Source organism: Triticum aestivum, chromosome 5B, assembly GCF_018294505.1.
Source record: "Triticum aestivum cultivar Chinese Spring chromosome 5B, IWGSC CS RefSeq v2.1, whole genome shotgun sequence".
NCBI lineage: Eukaryota > Viridiplantae > Streptophyta > Magnoliopsida > Poales > Poaceae > Triticum > Triticum aestivum.
Window position 1 is genome coordinate 477,488,576 of NC_057807.1, and position 26,020 is coordinate 477,514,595.

The 26,020-nt window shown below is 46.9% G+C and overlaps 1 protein-coding gene across 1 annotated transcript; it reads left to right on the forward strand.

The window, feature by feature from the left end:
* The first annotated feature begins 23,469 nt into the window (after positions 1 to 23,469).
* LOC123112603 (double-stranded RNA-binding protein 3) lies at positions 23,470 to 25,565 on the forward strand. Its single transcript, XM_044533629.1, has 3 exons — positions 23,470 to 24,111; positions 24,234 to 24,453; positions 24,545 to 25,565. The coding sequence occupies exons 1-3, from the start codon at positions 23,866 to 23,868 to the stop codon at positions 25,177 to 25,179; spliced, it is 1,101 nt and encodes a 366-aa protein (XP_044389564.1). The 5' UTR covers positions 23,470 to 23,865; the 3' UTR covers positions 25,180 to 25,565.
* The last annotated feature ends 455 nt before the right edge of the window (positions 25,566 to 26,020 follow it).

Genomic DNA, 26,020 nt, shown 5'->3' on the forward strand with positions numbered 1-26,020 from the left:
CACTTTATGTAGGGCGTTACCAGTAACGCCAACCCTTTATGTACTTTAAACCCTGCATAACTGAGGGTCAGAGGGGTCGGGCAGACACTATATAAGCCACCCCCTCCTCAGTGTAAAGGGTTCGCACCCCTGTAACTCATACGCACATAATCTAGTCGACCGCCTCCGGGCTCCGAGACGTAGGGCTGTTACTTCCTCCGAGAAGGGCCTGAACTCGTAAATCCCTTGCGTATACAACTACTCCATAGCTAGGATCTTGCCTCTCCATACCTACCCCCATTCTACTGTCAGACTTAGAACCACGACAACTACCATCTTTCAACTTAGTTTTCTCTAGGAACATATCAAAAAAAACATAGGGGAGCTACAACGCGAGCTATTGATCTACAACATAATTTGCAAATACTATCAGGACTAAGTCCATGATAAATTAAGTTCAATTAATAAAATTACTAATGAACTCCCACTTAAATAGACATCCCTCAAGTCATCTAAGTGATACATGATCCAAATCAACTAACCCATGTCCGATCATCATGTGAGATGGGGTAGTCATCAATGATGAACATCTCTATGTTGATCATATCTATTATATGATTCACGTTCGACCTTTCGGTCTCTAGTGTTCCGAGGCCATGTCTGTACATGCTAGGCTCGTCAAGTTTAACCCAAGTATTCCACATGTGCAAAACTGTCTTGCACCCATTGTATGTGAACGTAGAGCCTATCACACCCGTTCATCACGTGCTGTCTCAACACGAAGAACTTCCGCAACGGTGCATACTCAGGGAGAACACTTATACCTTGAAATTTTAGTTAAGGGATCATCTTATAATGCTGTCGTTGTACTAAGCAAAATAAGATGCATAAAAGATAAACATCACATGCAATCAAAATATGTGACATGATATGGCCATCATCATTTTGTGCTTTTGATCTCCATCTCCAAAGCATCGTCATGATCTCCATCGTCACCGGCTCGACACCTTATCGCCATCGTAGCGTCGTGGTCGTCTCGCCAACTATTGCTTCTACAACTATCGCTACCGCTTAGTGACAAAGTAAAACAATTACATGGCATTTGCATTTCATACAATAAAGCGCCAACCATAAGGCTCCTACCAGTTGCCGACAACTTTTGCAAAACATGATCATCTCATACAACAACGTATATCTCATCATGTCTTGACCATATCACATCACAACATGCCCTGCAAAAACAAGTTAGACATCCTCTACTTTGTTGTTGCAAGTTTTACGTGGTTGCTACGGGCTTCTAGCAAGAACCATTCTTACCTACGGCACAAAACCACAACGGTGATTTATCAAGTTTGCTGTTTTAACCTTGAACAAGGACCGGCCGTAGTCAAATTTGATTCAACTAAAGTAGGAGAAACAAACACCCGCCAGCCACCTTTATGCAAAACTAGTTGCATGTCTGTCGGTGGAACCGGTCTCATGAACGTGGTCATGTAAGGTTGGTCCAGGCCGCTTCAATCAACAATACCGCTGAATCAAAATAAGACATTAGTGGTAAGCAGTATGACAATCACCGCCCACAACTCTTTGTGTTCTACTCATGCATATCATCTACGCATAGACCTGGCTCGGATGCCATTGTTGGGGAATGTAGCATGCAATTTCAACAACTTTCCTACGCTCATGCAAGATCTATCTAGGAGATGCATAGCAACGAGAGGGGGAGAGCATTGATAACCCACAAGTATAGGGGATCAATTGTAGCCTCTTTCGATAAGTAAGAGTGTCGAACCCAACAAGGAGCTAATGGTAGAACGAATATTCCCTCAAGTTCTATCGACCACCGATACAACTCTACGCACGCTTAATGTTCGCTTTACCTAAAACAAGTATGAAACTAGAAGTACTTTGTAGGTGTTGTTGGATAGGTTTGCAAGAATATAAAGAGCACGTAAATAAAAGCTAGGGGCTATTTAGATAAATAAGCAATAAAGTAAAAATAGCGAGTGTGGAAAAGTGGTGGTAGGAGTTGTGAAATTGTCCCTAAGCAATTGACTACTTTATTAGACCGATAGCAAGTTTTATGTGGGAGAGGCATAAGCTAACATACTTTCTCTTCTTGGATCATATGCACTTATGATTGGAACTCTAGCAAGCATCCGCAACTACTAAAGATCATTAAGGTAAAACCCAACCATAGCATTAAAGCATCAAGTCCCCTTTATCCCATACGCCACAACCCCCTTACACGGGTTTATGCTTCTGTCACTCAAGCAACCCACTATAAGCGAATCATGAACATATTGCAACACCCTACAGCAGGAATCCCTCACGCTTGCGCGACACGGAGGGCACAATAGGACAGCAACATAACCACAAGCAAATTAAACCAATCATAGCAATTCATCAATCACCGATAGGACAACGAAAATCTACTCAGACATCATAGGATGGCAACACATCATTGGATAATAATATGAAGCATAAAGCACCATGTTCAAGTAGGGGGTACAGCGGGTTGCGGGAGAGTGGACCGCTTAATATAGATGGGGGAAGGTGATGGAGATGTTAGTGAAGATGGCGGAGGTGTTGGTGTAGATCGCGGTGATGATGATGGCCCCCGGCGGCGTTCCGGTGCCACCAGAAGCAAGGGGGAGAGAGCCCCCCTTCTTCTTCTTCTTCCTTGACCTTCTCCCTAGATGGGAGAAGGGTTTCCCCTTTGGTCCTTAGCTCCCATGGCGTGGGAGGGGCGAGAGCCCCTCCGAGGTTGGATCTGTCTCTCTGTCTCTCTCTGTGTTTCTGCGTTCTCAGATTCTGCCCTTTCACCGTTTCTTATATATCCGGAGAACCGTAACTCCGATTGTTTTGAAACCTTCGCCAAGATTTTTCTTCGAAAATTAGCTTTCTTGCGGCAAAAGAAGAGTGTCAACCGCCTTACGGGGTGCCCACGATGGTCAGGGGTGCGCCTGCCCCCCGGGGCGCGTCCCCCTGCCTTGTGGCCCCCTTAGGCACCGTCTCGCGTTGATTTTTCTTCCAAAAAATCAAAAATATTGTCCGTCCGTTTTTATCCCATTTGGACTCCGTTTGATATGGGGTTTCTGCGAATCATAAAACATGCAACAAACAGGAACTGGCACTGGGCAATGGATCAATATGTTAGTCCCAAAAGTAGTATAGAAGTTGCCAAAAGTATATGAAAGTTGAATAATATTGGCATGGAACAATAAAAAATTATAGATACGACGGAGACGTATCAGCAACCCCAAGCTTAATTCCTGCTCGTCCTCGAGTAGGTAAATGATAAAAAAGATAATTTTTGAAGTGGAATGCTACCTAGCATAATCTTGATCATGTAATCTAATCATGGCATGAATATTAAGACACGAGTGATTCAAGGCAATAGTCTATCATTTGACATAAAAACAATAATACTTCGAGCGTACTAATAAAGCAATCATGTCTTTTCAAAACAACATGGCCAAAGAAAGTTATCCCTACAAAATCATATAGTCTGGCTATGCTCCATCTTCATCACACAAAATATTCAAATCATGCACAACCCCGATGACAAGCCAAGCAATTGTTTCATACTTTTGATGTTCTCAAACCTTTTCAACTTTCACGCAATACATGAGCGTGAGCCATGGATATAGCACTATAGGTGGAACATAATATGATGGTGGGGGTTATGTGGAGAAGACAAAAAAGGAGAAAGTCTCACATCGACGCGGCTAATCAACGGGCTATGGAGATGCCCATCAATTGATGTCAATGCAGGAGCAGGGATTGCCATGCAACGGATGCACTAAGAGCTATAAGTGTATGAAAGCTCAAACTGGAAACTAAGTGGGTGTGCATCCAACTTTCTTGCTCATGAAGACCTCGGGCATTTGAGGAAGCCCATCATCGGAATATACAATCCAAGTTCTATAATGAAAATTCCCACTAGTATATGAAAGTGATAACTCAAGAGAGACTCTATATGAAGAACATGGTGCTACTTTGAAGCACAAGTGTGGTAAAAGGATAGTAACATTGCCCCTTCTCTCTTTTTCTCTCATTTTTTCTTTTTTCTTTTTTTCTCTTTTTTTGGTGGGCTTCTTTGGCCCCCTTTTTTATTTAGGCTTCTTTGGCCTCTTTTTTTTCATTAAGTCCGGGTTCTCATCCCGACTTGTGGGGGAATCATAGTCTCCATCATCCTTTCCTCACTGGGGCAATGCTCTAATAATGATGATCATCACACTTTTATTTACTTACAACTCGATACTAGAACAAAGATATGACTCTATATGAATGCCTCCGGCGGTGTACCGGGATGTGCAATGATATAGCATAGCAAAGATATCAAAAAACGGACAAGCCACGAAAACATCATGCTAGCTACCTTATGATCATCCAAGGCAATATGACTATGAATGCTCAAGTCATGTATATGATGATGATGGAAGTTGCATGACAATATATCTCGAAATGGCTATCGAAATGCCATGATAGGTAGGTATGGTGGCTGTTTTGAGGAAGATATAAGGAGGCTTATGTGTGATAGAGCGTAACGTATCACGGGGTTTGGATGCACCGGCGAAGTTTGCACCAACTCTCAAGGTGAGAAAGGGCAATGCATGGTACCGAAGAGGCTAGCAATGATGGAAGGGCGAGAGTGCGTATAATCCATGGACTCAACATTAGTCATAAAGAACTCACATACTTATTGCAAAAATCTATTAGTCATCGAAACAAAGTATTACGCGCATGCTCCTAGGGGGATAGATTGGTAGGAAAAGACTATCTCTCGTCCCCGACTGCCACTCATAAGGAAGACAATCAATAAATATCTCATGCTCCAACTTTATCACATAACGGTTCACCATACATACATGCTACGAGAATCACAAACCTTAACACAAGTATTTCTACTAATCCACAGTCACCCACTAGCATGACTCTAATATCACCACCTTTATATCGCAAAACTATTGCAAGGAATCAAACATATCATATTCAACGATCTACAAGTTTATGTAGAATTTTATGACTAACCATGTGAATGACCAATTCATGTCATCTCTCTAAGTAGATATAAGTGAAGCAAGAGAGTTTAATTCTTTCTACAAAATATATGCCCACTGTCGGTGTCAAAACCGGCGGATCTCGGGTAGGGGGTCCCGATCTGTGCGTCTTAGGCTGATGGTAACAGGAAGCGAAGGACACAATGTTTACCCAGGTTCGGGCCCTCTCGATGGAGGTAAAACCCTACTTCCTGCTTGATTGATATTGAAGATATGGGTAGTACAAGAGTAGATCTACCACGAGATCGTAGAGGCTAAACCCTAGAAGCTAGCCTATGATGGTATGATTGTAATTGTGATCGGCCTTCTAAGGACCAACCTCTCCGGTTTATATAGGTACCGGAGAGGGCTAGGGTTTACATGGAGTCGGTTACAAGGAAGGAAATATAATATCCGGATCGCCAAGCTTGCCTTCCACGCCAAGGAGAGTCCCATCTGGACACGGAATGGAGTCTTGAGTCTTGTATCTTCATACTTCAATAGTCCGAACGATGTGTATAGTCTGGCTGTCCAGATACCCCCTAATCCAGGACTCCCTCAGTAGCCCCTGAACCAGGCTTCAATGACAATGAGTCCGGTGCGCAGTCTTGTCTTCGGCATTGCAGGGCGAGTTCCATCTCCGAATACTCCAAAGTACCTGTTATGATGAATAGTGTCCGGCTTCCCATCAATGTTGTACTCCTCGGCTTCAGTGCCTCAATAGTGACCATCTCCACGTGTCGAGTGAATGCGAGGAGCCGGGGCATTTTTGCATTCGCCACCCTCAATCCTTCGGGCTGACCATCTATTTGAAGAGACGGAGATTCTCAGATCCAAACCTCACTCTCCCCCCTCGAGCAAGCATCCAACAGAGCGCTCCAGAAAAAACCATTCCCACATGGCCGGTCGTCGCAGCTCTTCTGCTTGCTCTCCTCGCTCCAAGCCGGGGGATTGGGAAGAGTGTTCAGTTCCTCATAGCCGTTTGATAGAGTTACAAACCCAAGGGTTTCTCCCACCGGTGTTCATGGTCCCCGTCCGAGCCGGAATAGCCACTTATAACGAAGGGGAACAAGCGGAGGGATCTCCTAATCCATCTCCAAAGGAGCGAATATGCCTCATCCCGCATGTGCTAAGGGGCGTCGAGTTTCCCATCCACCCATTTCTTCGCGGGCTCCTGGAGTTCTACGGTCTCCAGTTGCACAACCTCACCCCTGCCTCTGTACTACACATAGCAGGGTACGTTGCTCTTTGCGAGCTATTTTTAGGCTGCGAGCCTCACTTCGGGTTATGGAAGAAGCTGTTCTGCCTTGTCCCCGCCACTAGGGAGAATCCCTATGTCAAGTGGGCGGGGCCAAAGTGCGCATTGCCGAGACCGGATACCTATCCGGCACTCCTAAGAAGGCACCAGAGAACTGGCCTTCGGAGTGGTTTTACATTGATGACATTCCCCTTTCGGATCCAGTCCGGACAGGTCTCCCCGAGTTCAGTGACGCCCCACCGAGGGCACGTCTAAGCTGGCGCCCCCGAGGCCCTCAAGAGGAGGATACTAGGGAAATACACTTCCTGATGAGCAGGATAAAGTTACTGGCCAAGTCCGGACTGACGATAGTCGAGGTTATGGCAATATGCATAATACGGGGGGTGCAACCGCTTCAATATCGGGGGAAACCCATGTGGCACTTCAACAGGGAAGATGATGCCACCCGCTGTGGCCGTAAGGGTCCGGACTCCGTCGCTGCTCTGGCAAGGATATTGTCCGATTTATACAAAGGAGAAGAGGAAGAATTCCTTCACATTAAACCGCGGGATGGATTCTCCATGTACAACCCCCCAAGCTGGGTAAGTCGTTATTCCTTTCCCTGCTTCACTTATCGTGGCGTTCTTTGCTAAGATTATCTGCTTCTATATTTCCGAGCAGGAACTGAGGAGGGCCATAGAAGGAATCTCCAGCCCCTCCCTGCAGCCAGAGGACCCCGGAAGGGCCCTAGATCCAGGACTCGAAGAAGATCCGGATATTACCGTGGAGCTTGTCAACGGGATATTTTATCAAGCGAGTTGTGATGGCGCCTCAGTGGCCATTATTGCCGACTACCCCGGACTGCTACCTACATCGCGTGTAAGCCAAACTGGAAAACCCTATCCTCCAAAGAGGAATCCCTTCAGATGTCATGCCTTACCCTTGAATTGTCGTGTTTGTTGCAGGGACGATGATCAGAGCGCGGGGCCGAGCCCCTAGGGACTCGTCGACCACGGGCGTCTAGATTGGGCAGGCTCAAGAGGAAGGCGGTAAGGGTCGACACGCCGCTGTAGAGGTAAGGCAAAAACCTGTCCTGCGATTATAGTATTTGAAGTATAACAGCGCCCTTCGCGTCCTGGCAGGAAGAGGAGTAGCCAGACTATATCCGGGGATCCCGCCAATTACGCCTCCACCAGCCAGATTCCAGAACCGGCTTCGAGAGCGGAGGCGGACACGGGGCCGATGCCGCATAGTTCTCCGACAGAGGACGCGGATATGCTCTCGGCCACGAACTCTGAAGTAGAGAGCGCCATGAATCATCGGCGCTGACGGGCCGTGCTTCGGAACAACATCTTTTCCGAAGAGGCATTTAATGCCTTCAATTCGGGAGACGCATACATCTGAGCTTCTCAAGGCGGGCTTGCCCGAGTGATGGACCAGTATACCAAAGATATACGGGTAAGAAATTTTGATAAGCATGTATAGTAGTAGCCCCTGAGACTTGAAATGGTTGGAACAACTGTTTGAAGGATCAATTTATGCACATGTCCTTGTAGATAAGAATGAACAGTTGGCTCGGAAGCTAGAGGAATGCAAGGCCCAGCTGAGGGACACGATTGCCAAGTTGGAGGAATCCCAGAAGGCCTCATCTGGTAACATTTGTCTCAATTGTACGAAGATGCACCAGTTAGTAAATGATTGGTATAACAAGTCTAACAGAGAATTTTGCAGGCAATCCCGGGCTGAATCCGGAGGGCGTAAGAGATGACGACTCGCATCTCAAAAGGCAGCTAAAGGCTGGCGAGTGCATTCTTACGCAAGTTAGGCAGGAGAAGAACAATCTTCAAGATGCCAATGTCCGGCTGGACGTAGAATTAAAAGACGTCCACGCCCAGCTGGCGGACTCCGTGAAGGAGAACAAAAGGCTTCGACACGACATTTATGGTGAGTGCCTAGACGAACTGTATGATAGTTCGGCGAGGAAGTATATTGAAAGAATTTTGCTTGCAGGAATGTTAACGGGTCGCTCTGAGGAGGAGATGCCCTCATCTACAAGTGATTTACTAGAAGACCTCTCGCAACTGCACGAGCGAGCTTGGCAAGTGATGCAGGGTGTTTCTCAGGCCTTGTGGCCATCAAGCTTACTGCCGAATGGCATGGGGGTTTGTGGATATGCTTCAAGGAGCACGACGGCGCTTTCGACTGTGGAAGATGTCAGCTTGCCGACAAGGTGCAAGAGAAGCCTGGGCTATGGTGAAGACGCGCTACACCAAGCTGGACCTGAACCATATGGCCGAAGTAGGACCGGCGGGGCCCGATGGGCAAGAAATTCCCATGAGTCTGGTATATGACTAGGTAGCATTAGCCGCTAAGTATTCTCAACAGGGTTGTAAGCTAGACAGCCTGTTGGATGGTATAAAGGAGGAATATAGTCAGTCCAAGTGACTATGTAATTCAATGGACATAATTAGTCCCTAGCCGGATTAAAAACATTTGTCATGGCGGACCTTTTCGCTTCAGCCCCCGGATCCTATAATCCGGGGTGTGTCCGAATACCCACTCAGTTTATACAAAACCAGTATGCATGGAAACAAGGCGTAAGGGTCATAAGTGCTTGAACAGACAAGTACCCAACTAGTTATGTTATATTACATGGATAGTAAGAAACATCTTCCAGGGAGAATAGTTCCGTTAGGGGTTCCTTTCCCTGGGTACGCATGCGACAATGCACATGTCCGGACTGCGAACGATGGCGCCGGATACAAGACTTCTTGGGATTTATGTTGTAATAAACAATACATCTTTTGTTCACTGACCGAATATTCTCTTAAGGAAACTAGCTTTCGGCTTCATCCAGTCTGAGGTACACATCCGGCTGAACCGGCAGTAACAATCACAGAGGTGCTCCCCTTATGCCCTAGCCGAATTAACGGGAGCATAGGGCATAAACACAAGAGCCAAGCAACCCAGCTTGGCCACATCTTAAGTCATGTCGATGCATATAATGGTGAAGAAAAGGCACATATGAAAAAAGAAACGCATATGTGATGGGCAAAAAGCCATTTGAGTAATTATTTTTAGCTTCCGTATAGGAAGCCCCCAAGTATTGCTTACACACATAGTGCGGCCGGAGTGATCCGGGAGTCCGCATTGTATTCAATACTTTGTGTGAAGAGGAAAAAGGTCGAGAAAGGAAAATGGGTGGAGCATAATTAAAAAGGAGGGGTAAGGAGACGAACACTAAGTTTGGCGTTAGGCGTAGAATCTCCGGAGTCTGGCCGCGTTCCATGGGTTCGGCTCGAGTCTGTTATCGGATGCATTACATAAGCGGTACGCTCCTCCGGTGAGAACTTTGTCAATGACAAAGGGACCTTCCCACTTGGGTTTGACCTTGTCCTTCTTCTTCTCCGGTAGGCGTAGAACGAGCTCGCCAACATTGTAAGTTTTGGCCGGCACTTCTCTGCTTTGATATCGTCGAGCCTGCTGCTGATAGAATACGGAGCGGGCTTTTGCGACGTCGCGCTCCTCCTCCAGGGCATCCAAGTTATCCTGCTGATCTAACTCGGCTTCCTTCTCTTCGTACATGCGTACGCGTGGTGACTCATGTATTATGTCGCGGGGTAATACTACTTCCGCGCCGTATACCATAAAAAATGGTGTATATCCGGTGGTGCGATTCAGCGTGGTCTGCAGCCCCTAGAGTACGGAGTCGAGCTCTTCGACCCAGTGCGTATCCGACTCTGTCAAGGATCGCACTAGTATGGGTTTGATGCCGCTCATGATGAGACCATTTGCCCGCTCTACCTGGCCGTTTGTGTGGGGGTGGTAGACGGAAGCGTAATCAAGCTTGATGCCCATTTTGCCGCACCAAGTTTTCACTTCATCGGTTGTGAAATTTGAGCCATTATCAGTGATGATGCTGTGGGGGACACCGTATCGGTATACGACCCCGGATATGAAGTCTATTACTGGTCCGGATTCGGCCGTTTTGACTGGTTTGGCTTCTATCCATTTGGTGAACTTGTCAACCATGACCAGTAAGTATTTTTTCTTATGGCTTCCCCCTTCAAGAAGTCCGACCATATCCAGCCCCCAGACCGTGAAGGGCCAAGTTATGGGGATCGTTTGGAGAGCGGTAGGGGGCATATGACTCTGATTAGCAAAGAGCTGACAACCGATGCAGTGTTGGACAAGGTCCTGTGCGTCTGCTCGGGCCGTCGGCTAATAGAAGCCTGTACGGAAGGCCTTGCTGGCTAGTGCTCGAGCCGCGGCATGGTGTCCGCCCAGTTCGGAATGGATTTCAGCCAAGAGCTGTCGCCCTTCCTCTTCGGAGATGCACCTTTGGAGCACTCCGGTCGCACTTTTCTTATAGAGTTCCCCTTCATGGACTTTGTAAGCTTTGGAACGCCGTACGATGCAGCGTGCTTCATTTTGGTCTTCGGGGAGCTCCTGCCTATTTAGGTAGGCCAAGGAAGGCTCAGTCCACGGGGCGATGACAGCCATGATTTCGTGGGCCGAGGATGTTATTTCGGTGGTAGAACCTCCGATTATGCCTGATAGTTCGGAATCTGGGGGTGTATTTGGATCCATGCTAGTATTGCCGGACTCCCCTTCCCATACTATGGAGGGCTTGAATAGCCTTTCCAGGAATATATTAGGTGGGACAGGGTCGCGTTTAGCACCGATGCGGGCGAGGATGTCCGCCGCTTGATTGTTTTCTCGAGCCACATGGTGGAATTCGAGCCCCTCGAACCGAGCTGACATTTTGAGGACGGAGTTACGGTAGGCCACCATTTTCGGATCCTTGGCATCGAAGTCTCCGTTTATTTGTGATATTGCAAGGTTTGAATCCCCGCGCACTTCCAAGCGTTGAATGCCCATAGAGACTGCCATCCAAAGATCGTGCAACAGAACCTCATATTCGGCCGCATTGTTGGAGTCTGTGTATAATATTTGGAGGACGTACTGGACCGTGTCTTCGGTGGGAGATGTCAGGACTACACCTGCTCCCAGTCCGGCCAGCATTTTGGAGCCGTCGAAGTGCATGATCCAGCTAGAGTACGCGTCGTACTCTTTAGGGAGTTCGGCTTCTGTCCATTCGGCGACAAAGTCAGCCAGTACTTGCGACTTGATGGCCCGCCGTGGTTTGTATATTATGTCGAATGGAAGGAGCTCGATAGCCCATTTAGCAATCTGGCCCGTGGTGTCGCGGTTATTTATTATGTCATTGAGTGGTACTTCGGAGGCCACCGTAATCGAACACTCTTGAAAGTAGTGTCGCAGCTTCCGGGATGCCATGAAGACCGCATATGCTATTTTTTGATAGTGTGGGTATCGGGATTTGCATGGGGTGAGGACCGTGGATACGTAATAAACCGCTTTTGGAGCGGGAATTTGTATCCGTCAACCTCTCGTTCGACGACGAGCACTGCGCTTACCACTTGATGTGTTGCAGCTATGTACAGTAGCATAGGCTCGCCGATATTTGGCGCTGTTAGGACTGGATTACTGGTCAGTAAGGTTTTTATTTCATCGAGTCCATCCGCGGATGCATCCGTCCACACAAAGTGTTCGGTGCGCCGAAGGAGGCGGTAAAGAGGTAATGCCTTTTTTCCTAACCTGGAGATAAAGCGGCTCAAAGCGGCCACGCATCCAGCTAGTTTCTGGATGTGCTTGAGGTCTGTTGGTATAGCCAACTGCGACAGAGCTCGGATTTTTGCCGGATTCGCTTCAATTCCTCTATTGGAAACAATGAAGCCCAGCAGTTTCCCCGAGGGGACGCCGAAAACGCATTTTTCCGGATTCAACTTGATGTCGTATGTCTGGAGGTTATCGAATGTAAGCCTCAAGTCATCTATGAGGGTTTCGACGTGTCTTGTTTTTATGACCACATCGTCTACATATGCCTCCACTGTTTTGCCGATTTGTTTTTCCAGGCATGTTTGAATCATGCGTTGATAGGTTGCGCCGACATTCTTAAGCCCGAAAGGCATAGTGTTGAAGCAAAAAGGGCCATATGGCATTATGAAAGCTGTTGCAGCTTGGTCAGACTCTGCCATCTTTATTTGATGGTATCCAGAGTATGCGTCAAGGAAACACAGCGAGTCGTGTCCTGCTGTGGCATCGATGATTTGATCAATGCGAGGGAGGGGAAAGGGATCCTTGGGGCAAGCCTTGTTGAGGTCTTTAAAGTCGACACATAGGCGCCAGGATTTGTCCTTCTTTGGTACCATTACCAGATTTGCCAGCCAATCCGGATGCTTGATATCTCTAATGAATCTGGCCTCGAGTAGTTTGGCCAGTTCTTGCCCCATGGCTTGCCGTTTGGGCTCTGAAAACCTCCTTAGAGTCTGTTTGACCGGTTTGTATCCTTTTAGTATATTGAGGCTATGTTCGGCCAATCTGCGTGGGATGCCAGGCGAAAATGTCCCAATTCTCACATAAGAAGTCTCGCAGTGCGGCGTCCATTGCGGGGCTCAACTGTGTCCCGATGGAAGCTGTCTTCGCGGGGTCCGTTGGGTGGACTTGGAATTTGACTATCTCGTCTGCGGGTTTAAATGAGGTGGACTTGGGTCGCTTGTCGAGTATCACGTTGTCCCTGTCCACGGTGGCACACAGTGTTGTTAATTCTTCGGCTGTTGTTGCGGTTTTGTTTTCGGCATGAAGTGCGACGTCCGGATCACTGGCTAGAGTGATGATTCCATTGTGTCCGGGCATTTTAAGCTTCATGTACCCGTAATGGGTTATAGCTTGAAAGCTTGTAAACGCGTCCCGCCCTAGAAGGGCGTGGTATCTGCTGCTAAAAGGAGCCACTTGGAATGTAATTTCTTCGGACCTATAATTCTCCGGGGTGCCAAATACCACATCGAGTGTGATTTTTCCCGCACACCGCGCTTCCTGACTAGGGATAATTCCCCTGAAGGTTGTGCCGCTTTGTTCAATGCGGCTTTTATCAATTTCCATCTTGTTGAGTGTTTCTTCATAGATCAAGTTTAATCCACTTCCGCTGTCCATGAGTACTTTAGTGAGCCGAAAGCCGTCCACGATTGGGCTAAGGACCAGAGCGGCTTGTGCCCGGACAGTCTAGAATCGAGGTTCATCACTGGCATTGAAACTTATAGCAGTGTCGTTCCAGGGGTTTATTTTTGCCACATGGCAAATTTCAGCGGAGCTTCGATGAGCTCGCTTGCGCCTATTGTTTGAGGCAAAAGTCTCGAAGACTGTTAGTACCGTATTGTGTTCGTTGGCGGGATGTTGTTCTGCTTCAGGGCTTGCAAGAAGATCCTCGCCACTTTTTGCAACCTGCCGGAGTATCCAACATGCCCTAAGGCTATGAGTTGGTGTTGTGTCCGGAGTGCTGTGGAGTTTACATGGCCCATTGAGCCATTCTTATAATACGGTTCCCCGCCCTGGGGTGGGCTTTGGTTTCTTGGGGATTGGATCGGGCGACTTACGAGAGTTCGCCCGTTTAGTTCAGACAAAGGTTTTGGTGAGAGCCGAACTATCCCAAAATTCTGTTTGGGTTTTCCACGCGCTTTCCATCGCACAATATTTCTGTACTATGGTTGCCAAGTCAGCAAAGTGTACTATGTCACGGTGACTTATAGCATTAAGGATTCCTTTGTTTGTGCAGTTTTTGCAGAAAAGTGAGACTACGTCTTCCTCGCGGCAGTCCTAGACCTTGTTCAGCACAAGGAGGAATCTGGCCTAGTAGCGGTGTACCGTATCCTGGGGATCTTGCCTGATATGGGAGAGATGGTTTAAGTCCGGGTGCACGGTAGTTGCTGAGTCCGGATTCTGATCCGATCTAGCACCCAGGGGCATGGGAGCTTTCGAGTCCGACGGCTCGGGATCCAGGGTGCTGCCCAATTTCTCCGACCTAGTGCCCGGTTCTAAGTCCGGGACCCGGGTCATGTCTTCCCTGGGGAGGGTGTCCGGCTCACGGAGCTCGGTGATCCGGACATAATTCGTCCTTAAAATTGAGGGATGATCCGCGTGTGGTTCCTCTACTACCGCTATCTCATGGGTGGCCGGCGGGGATTTAATGTCCCTTTGGTCGGGTTTAAGCCCGATCCGGTCATAGTCCGTAGCGACACCTAGAGCGGCGATGCGATCCAAGAACTCATTAAGGGAGGAGAGCTCTATGGGATCCATCTGTTCGGCGAGTTCCGAATCGATGCGAAGGTTATGAGTGATGACCCGAGAGGCCATCTTCGGCGCAACCGCCGATGGGGCAGACATGATGAAGCCGCCAAGTCGGAGAGTTTGGCCTACGGCCAGCGCTCCCCCAGAGGTAATGTTGTTTTTGACAACGAGACGAGCCATCGAGCCTTGCAGCAACGACATAGAGGAACTCTCAATGAAGCACCAATGTCGGTGTCAAAACCGGCGGATCTCGGGTAGGGGGTCCCAATCTGTGCGTCTTAGGCTGATGGTAATAGGAAGCGAAGGACACAATGTTTACCCAGGTTCGGGCCCTCTCGATGGAGGTAAAACCCTACTTCATGCTTGATTAATATTGAAGATATGGGTAGTACAAGAGTAGATCTACCACGAGATCGTAGAGGCTAAACCCTAGAAGCTAGCCTATGATGGTATGATTGTAATTGTGATCGGCCTTCTAAGGACCAACCTCTCCAGTTTATATAGGCACCGGAGAGGTCTAGGGTTTACATGGAGTCGGTTACAAGTAAGGAAATATAATATCCGGATCGCCAAGCTTGCCTTCCATGCCAAGGAGAGTCCCATCCGGACACAGAAGGGAGTCTTGAGTCTTGTATCTTCATACTTCAATAGTCCGGACGATGTATATAGTCCGGCTGTCCGGATACCCCTAATCCAGGACTCCCTCACCCACGCTCTAACAAATAGAAGTGAAGAAAAAGAGCATTCTACAAATGGCGGTTTTCTATGTGAAGAGAAACATGCAACCCAAGCTTCAAATGATATAAGTGAAGCACATGAAGCATTCTATAAAGCCATACTCAAAAGATTTAAGTGAAGTGCAATGAGCATTCTATAAATCAACCAAGGACTATCTCATACCAGCATGGTGCATAAAAGAAAAGTGAAAACTAAATGCAAAAGATGCTCCAAGATTTGCACATATCACATGAACGAAACGAATCCGAAAACATACCGATACTTGTTGAAGAAAGAGGGGATGCCTTCCGGGGCATCCCCAAGCTTAGACGCTTGAGTCTCCTTGAATATTAACTTGGGGTGCCTTGGGCATCCCCAAGCTTGAGCTCTTGCCTCTCTTCCTTTTCCTCATATCGAGACCTCCTCGATCAAACATTTCATCCACACAAAACTTCAACAGAAAACTCGGTAAGATCCGTTAGTATAATAAAGCAAATCACTACTCTAGGTACTGTTGCAAACCAATTCATATTTTGTTTTTGCATTGTGTCTACTGTAAAATAGCTTTTCCATGGCTTAATCCACTGATAGAAATTGATAGTTTCATCAAAACAAGTAAACTATGCATCAAAAACAGAATCTATCAAAAACAGAACAGTCTGTAGCAATCTGAACACTCACCATACTTATGGTACCCCAAAAATTCTACCAAAATTAGGAAAAATAAACAATTTGTATCGAAAGACAGTTCAAAAAGAATCAGAACCGTTTGACTTTCCAGTAAAAATGTAAAATCACGCACTACAGACAAAGTTTCTGTCCTTTACCATACAAACCAACAAGCATTGTAAACATCCTAAAGGCAAACCTTAGCACATTATTTTTATAATACAATGGAATTGTACAAGGGGATAATTATTTTTGATGAAAAGTTTTTGTAATCAAGATTCACAAAGTTTCCGTGAGCATGAACAAAGTTCAAGGAGCTCCCCCACTTCAACAATGCTTGTCTTTCTCACTTTCACTTTCCTTTTTGAAAACTTTTGGGTTTCCCTCTTTATTCTTTTGTTTTTAGACTATATTAAAGCACTCAACAGAAATAAATGACTCTCTAAAACTTCCGGGTTGTCTCCCTGGCAGCGCTTTCTTTAAAGCCATTAAGCTAGGCATATAGTGCTAAGTAATGAATCCACCCGGATCCCAAGGGATATCAAAGCCAATTTTAATTAACAATGATTTGTAATTTAGTAGTGAGCACAAAGTAACATATATAATGTAGTGACGAAGTCTAACTCTCTTCCTATGCATCGGCATGTCATAAAAGAACAATTCATGCACACCAAGTAAAGGCCAATGCATAGTATAAGCAGTTTCTTGCAATTTTTTCATATTGGAAACATAGAGAGGTGGAGATATAGTTCCTATCTCACATAATTGCAAGTAGGAGCAGCAAGCACATGCATATTATAACTATCAAAATCATCATGTGTAGTATTAAAACGCAATCCATCAATATAGTTCTTAATAAGCACAAACTTCTCTGATATAGTGTAGTTTGGAGAATTCAAAAAGATAATAGGACTATCATGCGTGGGCGCAATAGCAACAATTTCATGTTTAACATAAGGAACTATAGCAAGTTCATCTCCATAAGCATAATTCATATTGGCATCTTGGCCACAAGCATAGCAAGTATCATCAAAAAGGGATATTTCAAACGAATTAAAGGGATCATAGCAATCATCCTTAGGTAAGCACGAAGGGGAATTAAACAATGTATGAGTTGAAGAGTTACTCTCATTAGAAGGTGGGCACGGGTAGCTAATCCGCTCTTCCTCCTTTTGTTCTTCGCTCTCCTCATCATCTTTTTCATCCAATGAGCTCACAGTTTCATCAATTTCTTCTTCCATAGCTCCTGCAAAATATTAGTCTCTTATTGGACACCGGAGACTTCCTCAATAAATGCATCAATATCGGCATTATATTCATAATTTTCATAGCAATATTTAAGTATAGCAAAATTTTCATGTCTGTAAACAGCATCATCAAGATTTTCACACATTTTAAACAAAGATTCAATTTCATAAGCACCCATAAAAGCAACAAATTCTTCTATTTGTTCCACATCATAGTAATCATATATACCATTAGCATAAGAAGCCAAGGTTTCATTATCATTAAATTTGCATGAAAAGGAAAGGTGTGGAGCTTTCATCCTAGAGCAACAAGTATAATCATATCTCAAGCATAGTTCCCGAGCATACCAATGCAACATATGAATTTGATCCCATAATAGTTTCACTTTTTGTGTCAAGCGATAATCCCTAAAGTATTCATGTTCATCCAACGTGTCTCCCATAACATAATTGAATGGGGTTTTCTCAGGATTATCAAAGTAGTACATAATAATTTTCACATAACGAGCATCGAGGGTTTTAGGAGGTTCCCCATCTCCATGAGTAGCAAGTACACCTACTATTTTTGGTATTTCGTGTTCTATATCCATAACTAAAGATAGAAAACAACTTAGAACAGCAAATAAAAATTACTTAGTGATAAAGCAAACAAGCACACACAAGAATATTCACCCCACGCTATGACTCCCCGGCAACGGCGCCAGAAAAAGGTCTTGATAACCTCAAGTATAGGGGATCAATTGTAGCCTCTTTCGATAAGTAAGAGTGTCGAACCCAACGAGGAGCTAAAGGTAGAACGAATATTCCCTCAAGTTCTATCGACCACCGATACAACTCTACGCACGCTTAACGTTCGCTTTACCTAAAACAAGTATGAAACTAGAAGTACTTTGTAGGTGTTGTTGGATAGGTTTGCAAGAATATAAAGAGCACGTAAATAAAAGCTAGGGGCTGTTTAGATAAAGAAGCAATAAAGAAAAAATAGCGAGTGTGGAAAAGTGGTGGTAGGAGATGTCAAATTGTTCCTAAGCAATTGACTACTTTACTAGACCGATAGCAAATTTTATGTGGGAGAGGCATAACCTAACATACTTTCTCTTCTTGGATCATATGCACTTATGATTGGAACTCTAGCAAGCATCCGCAACTACTAAAGATCATTAAGGTAAAACGCAACCATAGCATTAAAGCATCAAGTCCCCTTTATCCCATACGCCACAACCCCCTTACTCGGATTTATGCTTCTGTCAGTCAAGCAACCCACTATAAGCGAATCATGAACATATTGCAACACCCTACAATGGGAATCCCTCACGCTTGCGCGACACGGAGGGCACAATAGGACAGCAACATAACCACAAACAAATTAAACCAATCATAGCAATTCATCAATCACCGATAGGACAACGAAAATCTACTCAGACATCATAGGATTGCAACACATCATTGGATAATAATATGAAGCATAAAGCACCATGTTCAAGTAGAGGGTACAACGGGTTGCGGGAGAGTGGACCGCTGAATATAGATGGGGGAAGGTGATGGAGATGTGGGTGAAGATGGCGGAGGTGTTGGTGTAGATCGCGGTGATGATGATGGCCCCCGGTGGCGTTCCGGTGCCACCGGAAGCAAGGGGGAGAGAGCCCTCCTTCTTATTCTTCCTTGACCTTCTCCCTAGACGGGAGAAGGGTTTCCCCTATGGTCCTTGGTTCCCATGGCGTGGGAGGGGCGAGAGCCCCTCCGAGATTGGATCTGTCTCTCTGTCTCTCTTTGTGTTTCTGCGTTCTCAGATTCTGCCCTTTCACCGTTTCTTATATATCCGGAGAACCGTAACTCCGATTGGATTGAAACCTTCGCCAAGATTTTTCTCCGAAAATTAGCTTTCTTGCGGCAAAAGAAGAGCGTCAACCGCCTTACGGGGTGCCCACAAGGGTTAGGGGCGCCCCGCCTGCCTCGTGGCCCCCTCGTACACCGTCTCACGTTGATTTTTCTTCCAGAAAATCACAAATATTCCAAAAATATTCTCCATCCGTTTTTATCCCGTTTGGACTCCGTTTGATATGGGGTTTCTGCGAAACATAAAACATGCAACAAACAGGAACTGACACTGGGCACTGGATCAATATGTTAGTCCCAAAAATAGTATAAAAAGTTGCCAAAAGTATATGAAAGTTGAATAATATTGGCATGGAACAATAAAAAATTATAGATACTACGGAGACATATCAAGCATCTTCATACCTTTGAAGATCGCTAAGTGGAAGCGTTTATCAACGCAGTTGATGTAGTCGTACACCTTCACGATCCGTCCCGATCAAGTACCGAATGTATGGCACCTCCGCGTTCAACACACGTTCAGCTCAATGACGTCCTTGCCTTCTTGATCCAGCAAGACGGGTGAAGTAGTAGATGAGTTCCGGCAACACGATGGCGTGGTGACGGTGTTGGTGGAGAACAATATCCGCAGGGCTTCGCCTAAGCACTACGGAAACTATGACGGAGGATAAACTAGAGGGAACGGGGTCACCGGCACATGGCTTGGTGTATCTTGATGCATCTTGGGTGCTAGCCCAGCCCCTCTATTTATATGTGGAGCCCTGGGGTCGAAACTTGGAGTAAAAGCCTCCTCAAAGTTGGTTTTGCCCGAAAGGCAAGAGTCCTTCTCGGTCTCTAGGGCTAGACACCAGGGTTCCCGGCGTCTACCCCCTAGACTTCAGGGTTCCTGGTGTCTAGCCTCCGGTCTCTACAAAACTTCCTTTTGCACTTTCCAAAAGCCTCGTGGGCTTTCCCCTTTGGCCCAAATAAGGTGTTCTCGTATCCAAACATTTCGGGAAACATCCGGAACCTCTTTTGGTGAACTCTGGAACCCTTCCAGAGACCAAACACTATTATCCCATATATCAATCTTTACCTCCGGACCATTCCAGAGCTCCTCGTTATGTCCGTGGTCTCATCCAGGACTCCGAACAACATTTGGTCACCAACATACATAACTCATATAATACTATATCGTCAACGAACGTTAAGCGTGCGGACCCTACGGGTTTGAGAACTATGTAGACATGACCGAGACACCTCTCTGGTCAATAACCAATAGCGGAACCTGGATGCCCATATTGGGTCCTACATATTCTACGAAGATCTTTATCGGTTGAACCTTATGACAACATACGTAATTCCCTTTGTCCATCGATATGTTACTTGCCCGAGATTCGATCGTCGGTATCTTCATACCTAGTTCAATCTCGTTACTGGCAAGTCTCTTTACTCGTTCCGTATCATCCTGCAACTAACTCATTAGTCACTTTGCTTGCAAGGCGTCTTATGATGTGTATTACCGAGAGGGCCCAGAGATACCTCTCCGATACTCGGAGTGACAAATCCTAATCTCGATCTATGCCAACCTAAGAAACACCTTCGGAGATACCTGTAGAGCATCTTTATAATCACCCAGTTACGTTGTGACGTTTGATAGCACACAAGGCATTCCTTTGGTATCTGGGAGTTGCATAATCTCATAGTCGAAGGAATATGTATTTGACATGAAGAAAGCAATATCAATAAAAACTGAATGATCATAATGCTAAGCTAACGAATGGGTCTTGTCCAACACATCATTCTCCTAATGATGTGATCCCGTTTTATCAAATGACAACACATGTCTATGGTTAGGAAACTTAACCATCTTTGATTAACGAGCTAGTCTAGTAGAGGCTTACTAGGGACACAATATTTTGTCTATGTATCCACACATGTATCAAGTTTCCGGATAATACAATTCTAGCATGAATAATAAACATTTATCATGAAACAAGGAAATATAAAATAACAACTTTATTATTGCCTCTAGGGCATATTTCCTTCAGATGCAGTGCCGGAGTTTCCAATCATACCTATATTTTTCTTCAAGAAGTTGATAGAAGCGTAGTACAGAGATTCAGGTAGAAAAATATAATACACAAAGCTTCCCAATAATCAGTAGTAGTGAAGGTGTACCCAAATGACCCATAATAAATATAACACATGATGCCTTAAAACATGTCTTTTCAGCTTCACTTGATAACTCAGTTATATCTCTGGATAAGAAATCTTCTGTTGCCTTCAAAAAATGAGAATCATTTCCAATCATACCTATATTTTTCTTCAAGAAGTTGATAGAAGCAGCAGTTGTCTGAGCGTCAATACTATGAATATTTCTATGTCCACAAGTAAACCCAAAAACTTTGTGCATATCTGGAGCATAGAATTTGAGTTTCCTGTCTTGAGACATCTTAATGCACTGATCTTTGACATCTGTTGAATTTACCAGAAATGTACTAAAATTAAGATGAACCTTTTTAATTGAAGGTAGGTTCAACAAGGCATCAAATTTGATTTCATATGACGTAAATTTCTTGTATCCAGTGAATCCATTCAAAACAACACGAAGATGATCTACCTTCAACCTAAATTCAGAGTTGCATTTGTCATCCTCGTTTTCAATGCTTGAGTCATCTCCTTGAGTGTAATAATATCTCAAATCTCTTTTACATTTTTCTGTAGCACTTGCTGAATGACCTGACTTATACGTCATACTTTAGCACTAGAACGTAAATGGAGACAATAACAATAATAAATAAGTTTACTTCCAAATACAAGTGAATCAATATATAAAGTGTTTTTTGGCTATAGTAGTAGGTAGTATTGACAAACTTAAATACACACTCTTTCTATATGTAGACTTCTTATTAAGTTTCTAGTTTTTTTTCATAAACTTAAATAATGTTTGATACATATTTTAAATCTACATCCTTCAAGTAGTTAAGAATTTATTTTCAAATTTCTTCTGAAGGTACAAGACAATACATGTGTGCTATAAGTTTTTCTCTAATTAACTAACATAACTGTGTAAGTTTTAATGTTCCGAACGTGCATACTTTCCAAGTTTTTTACTTTTAATTCCTGATATATAGAATCACGTCCTAGCTTCGTAAACCTCAGGCTTACCATATTATTTATTGTTCTATGATCTATACCAAATTTTTTATTCCAACAAAATTGCATAAGGCAGAGCTTTGAGATGTTCAAGGAGAAAGTGAACAAAAGAGTTAAAGAAGCAAATATCAAATATCCAACAGACTTATGTTGACATTGTGCTTATGAAAACATTGGAAGAAAAACAAGCACATAGTCGACAATGTGCTTACGAAAGCATTGGAAGAACAACACGCACACAGCGAAATACATGATTGACTAACATGTGTTGCTGACTATACACTATACTTCGCCTTGTGCCTTCTAGTCGTTGCCTTCTTTGCCTATTTAGCAGCAAATAGCTTCAATCTATTCTCCTCTACAGCTATGCTTCTTGAACAACAGTTCTAAGAAAGAAAGTATTGTAAGAAGTGAAGGAGAGAGTACTTCAAGAGAACAATGAGATAGAAGAACAGAAAGAACACTATAAGGACAACAGTAACGTTTAGTACCCACTTATTTTTTTTAAATGGTCACCGATGGTGGTGGTGGTGGTGGGGGGGGGAGGCTCCCCACCTGAGGGGGTGTTTGGTTCAGAAGTCTTAGGATTTTTCTAGTCCCAGAGACTAATCAAAAAAGACTCTCCAGTAGAGTCTTTTTCTAGTCGCTGTAGAAAAAGTCCCTCCCGTTTGGTTTCTAGGGACTTTTTGAGACTTTTTCTAGTCTCTGGGACTAAAAAATCCGCGAACCAAACACCCCGTGAATAGAGCCTCCTCCCCCCTCCCCCGACCATTTCAAAAAAAAAGCTCCAACTATGTGAATCTTGGCGCAGATCAACGGTTCATAATCCGCGCGCCTCCGCACTTGGGTGCCGTAAATCCTCCACCGTGCTTCCGCAGGAGAATATTTGAAGATGAATGAACTTAACAAAGCCGCTTGCCATATTCAAATGGGCTCCTCCTACATCGCCACCGCTGCGCCCATGAGTGACCGCGACGGATCGACGAGCAGTCGCCAGTTTCTTGGCGCCATGCGGCGGCAGAGCGGGAGGGCCGTCGATCAGCTGCTCGAGCGTAGTAGGCAGCAGCCAACAGTCTCTCTCGTTGCCATGCGCTGCGGCGCCGTTTCACCCACGAAACGAATATATACGTGTGCGTACTGCGTACGTGCAGCAGAGCAGAGCACAGTCCAGCTCTCCCCCGTGCCAAATGGAGCCAAGCCTCCGCGACTCCACGAGGCGGGCGAAGGAATCGTTGCCGCTGGCGCTGGCTCGCCGCAGCGTCGCGCATGTGCTGGCCGGCCGGCCGGTTGCGGCAGAGAGAGAGAGCAGCAGCAGAGAGGGAGAGGGAGAGGGAGAGGTCGGAGACCGTGATGCCATCCTGACCGGACCGGCTCGCCCTGGGTAAGCGTGCTGCGCAGCGCAGGATGGTTACAAAACACCATAAATGCCCGCCATTAATACCAGAAGGTGTCTGTGCCCCCCACCCAACCCAGCCCAGCCTCATCTCGCCACTGATCCACTCTACCCTGGCTAGCTATGCCCCTAGCTGGACTGCCGGAGGGAGAGAGCGAGGGTGGAGCCGAGCACCGCAGACGCACAGATACAGAGGTAGTATACAGAGGCACAGACCACAGTATAGAGTGAGAGAGAGATGAAGGTCTGTACCCTCGCTTAAACACTCTCGCCTACCCGGCTCGACCCCCCCTCCCATCTTCTCCTTCGCCAAGAACACCACCGCAGCCACCACGATCGATCTCGTGCGCGTGCGCGGTGCGCTGGAGCGGCGGCTGGGGTGGGCGGTGGCCGCCATGATCCCGTGAAGGAGGAGGGGAGGGGATAGATAGGTGGCTGTGTGACAAAGGGGCCGGATCGATGTACAAGAACCAGCTGCAGGAGCTGGCGCAGAGGAGCTGCTTCAGCCTGCCGTCGTACGTGTGCACACGGGAGGGGCCCGACCATGCGCCCCGCTTCAAGGCCACCGTCACCTTCAACGGCGAGACCTTCCACGGGCCCACCTGCTGCACCACGCTCCGCCAGGCCGAGCACGCCGCCGCCGAGGTCGCGCTCGCCCGCCTCTCCACCCGCGGGCCATCCACCTACCTCACCGCCAGAGTCCTCGTAAGCTGCTTCTTCTTCTCCTCGATGAGCTTGCTTGCTCTGCATGTGTCGTTGATGATGCCAGTGGTGTACTCAAACTCGACTGTGTTGGTTGGTGTGTCGTTGATGCCATTGGCGCGCAGGACGAGACCGGGGTGTACAAGAACCTGCTGCAGGAGACAGCGCACCGGGCGGGGCTGAAGCTGCCGGCCTACACCACCGTGCGCTCCGGCCCGGGCCACTCGCCGGTCTTCGCCTCCAGCGTGGAGCTCGCTGGCCTCAGCTTCGCCGGCGACGCCGCCAGGACCAAGAAGCAGGCGGAGAAGAACGCTGCCATGACCGCCTGGTCCGCCCTTAAGCAGAGTAAGCAGTTCACCACAGCCCTCCCAAATCTCAATACCACCGGATCTTGGTAGATCACAGCTAACCAATGGTCCCACGGTTCCTGCTGCAGTGCCGGAGGCGCGCAAGGAGCCCGGCAACGGCTGTGTCGGCGAGGAGCAGGAGCACGTGGTCGTAGCCAGAGTGCTCGCCGCCCTGAAGCAGCGCTGCGATGTCAATGCGGCGTCGCCCTTACCGAAGCAGCACTGCCTCGCCGGCTCTTCTTCGTCCTCTGCTCCGAACCCGTCGCTCTACAGCCACCAATGGCTGCCTCTGAGCTCCCATGCTGCACAGCCCAGGACGCGCCACGTGCAGCCGCAGCCGGCCGGCCCCAGGATACTGCCTCCGCTGCACATGCTGCAGCGACCGGCGCCGTCCACCTCCCGTCACGGCGGCGAGCTGGAGCGGCAGAGGAGGATCGATGCGGCCGAGCTGGTGCAGATGCTGGAGAGGGCCATGGTGACGAACAGAGAAGAGGCAATGCCGTCGGCGCCGTGCTACTACCCGCACGTCCCGGCGTACCACCACGCCGGCGCGGCGCCAAGATACTTCGCCGCGGGCGGATTCCACTCGCCGGCGATGGCAGTGAGCGTGCGGTCGGTGATCCCGATGTGCTCCGCGCCGCCTTCGCCGCCGCAGCCGGCCGCGGCCACCAAGGATGACCATGATGATGACCGGAACGACCCGGCAGCACCTGCAGAGCACTAGGCGGCGAGGCGTGAGCTCGCGGCTGCCAGGTTTTGAAGATCAAGAAGACGAGGAAAGATTCCGAGGTTCAGTAGCTATATGATGAGATCAGTCTGGTTGTAGAAGGGAATTTTGATCGCAAGTTCCTCTGTCTAAGCTTGTGTAAGTGACCACCGTACCTTCTGCCCGCTCTTCCTTTCTTGAAATCGCTAGGTGGTTTAGATGGAGATGGACATATGAATGAACATAGCTCTACTAGGGCTTCAGTAGAAGCCATGATCGATCCTTCCCGTGTCAGATAGCTAGCGGCTCATCACCATTTTCTTTTTGGGGCTGCATGCATCATGCAGAGGCCGGGGTGACCCTCCTTTTCTAAGAAAAATCACCATTTTCTTTGGCTCTGCTTACACATGTGTCTTGTGGCTCGTTCGTTGCTCGATCAGTCCATTAATCCATTTCCATCCATTTTAACCGCGTCAGAAGCCAAGTACTAGTATAAACTTGAGGGCTTCTGATCCGATCTGATCGAAAAGCCAGAGCCATACAACCGCACTGACACAACGCTAGCCGATGCGATATGTGATGGACCATGGATGGATGCTGCAGCGCATCAATTAACCAGCCGTGCATTGCTTCATAAACCTCTTTGCTTTGACTCTGCTCACGCGCGCATGAATGAGGCCACTGTTGCAAGCACGCATCCGAGGGAGGGAGACGACCGATCGGCCCGAGTGAAAGCACCGGCCGGCCGTACTCGTCGACATCCTTATCATGAGTTACGCGCGCGTACGTGCAGGAAGCTGCTTGCTGGAATGCTGGTGCATGGCAAAGCGATTTGCTTCCTGATTATGCACGCCGGAGG

What these genes read in the sequence shown, in the direction of transcription:
- LOC123112603 (XM_044533629.1), top strand. Translation starts at nt 23,866, where the DNA reads ATGTACAAGAACCAGCTGCAGGAGCTGGCGCAGAGGAGCTGCTTCAGC. An exon ending in ACCTCACCGCCAGAGTCCTC is followed by an intron (nt 24,112 to 24,233) that starts GTAAGCTGCTTC and finishes ATTGGCGCGCAG; the next exon opens with GACGAGACCGGGGTGTACAA. An exon ending in CTGGTCCGCCCTTAAGCAGA is followed by an intron (nt 24,454 to 24,544) that starts GTAAGCAGTTCA and finishes TTCCTGCTGCAG; the next exon opens with TGCCGGAGGCGCGCAAGGAG.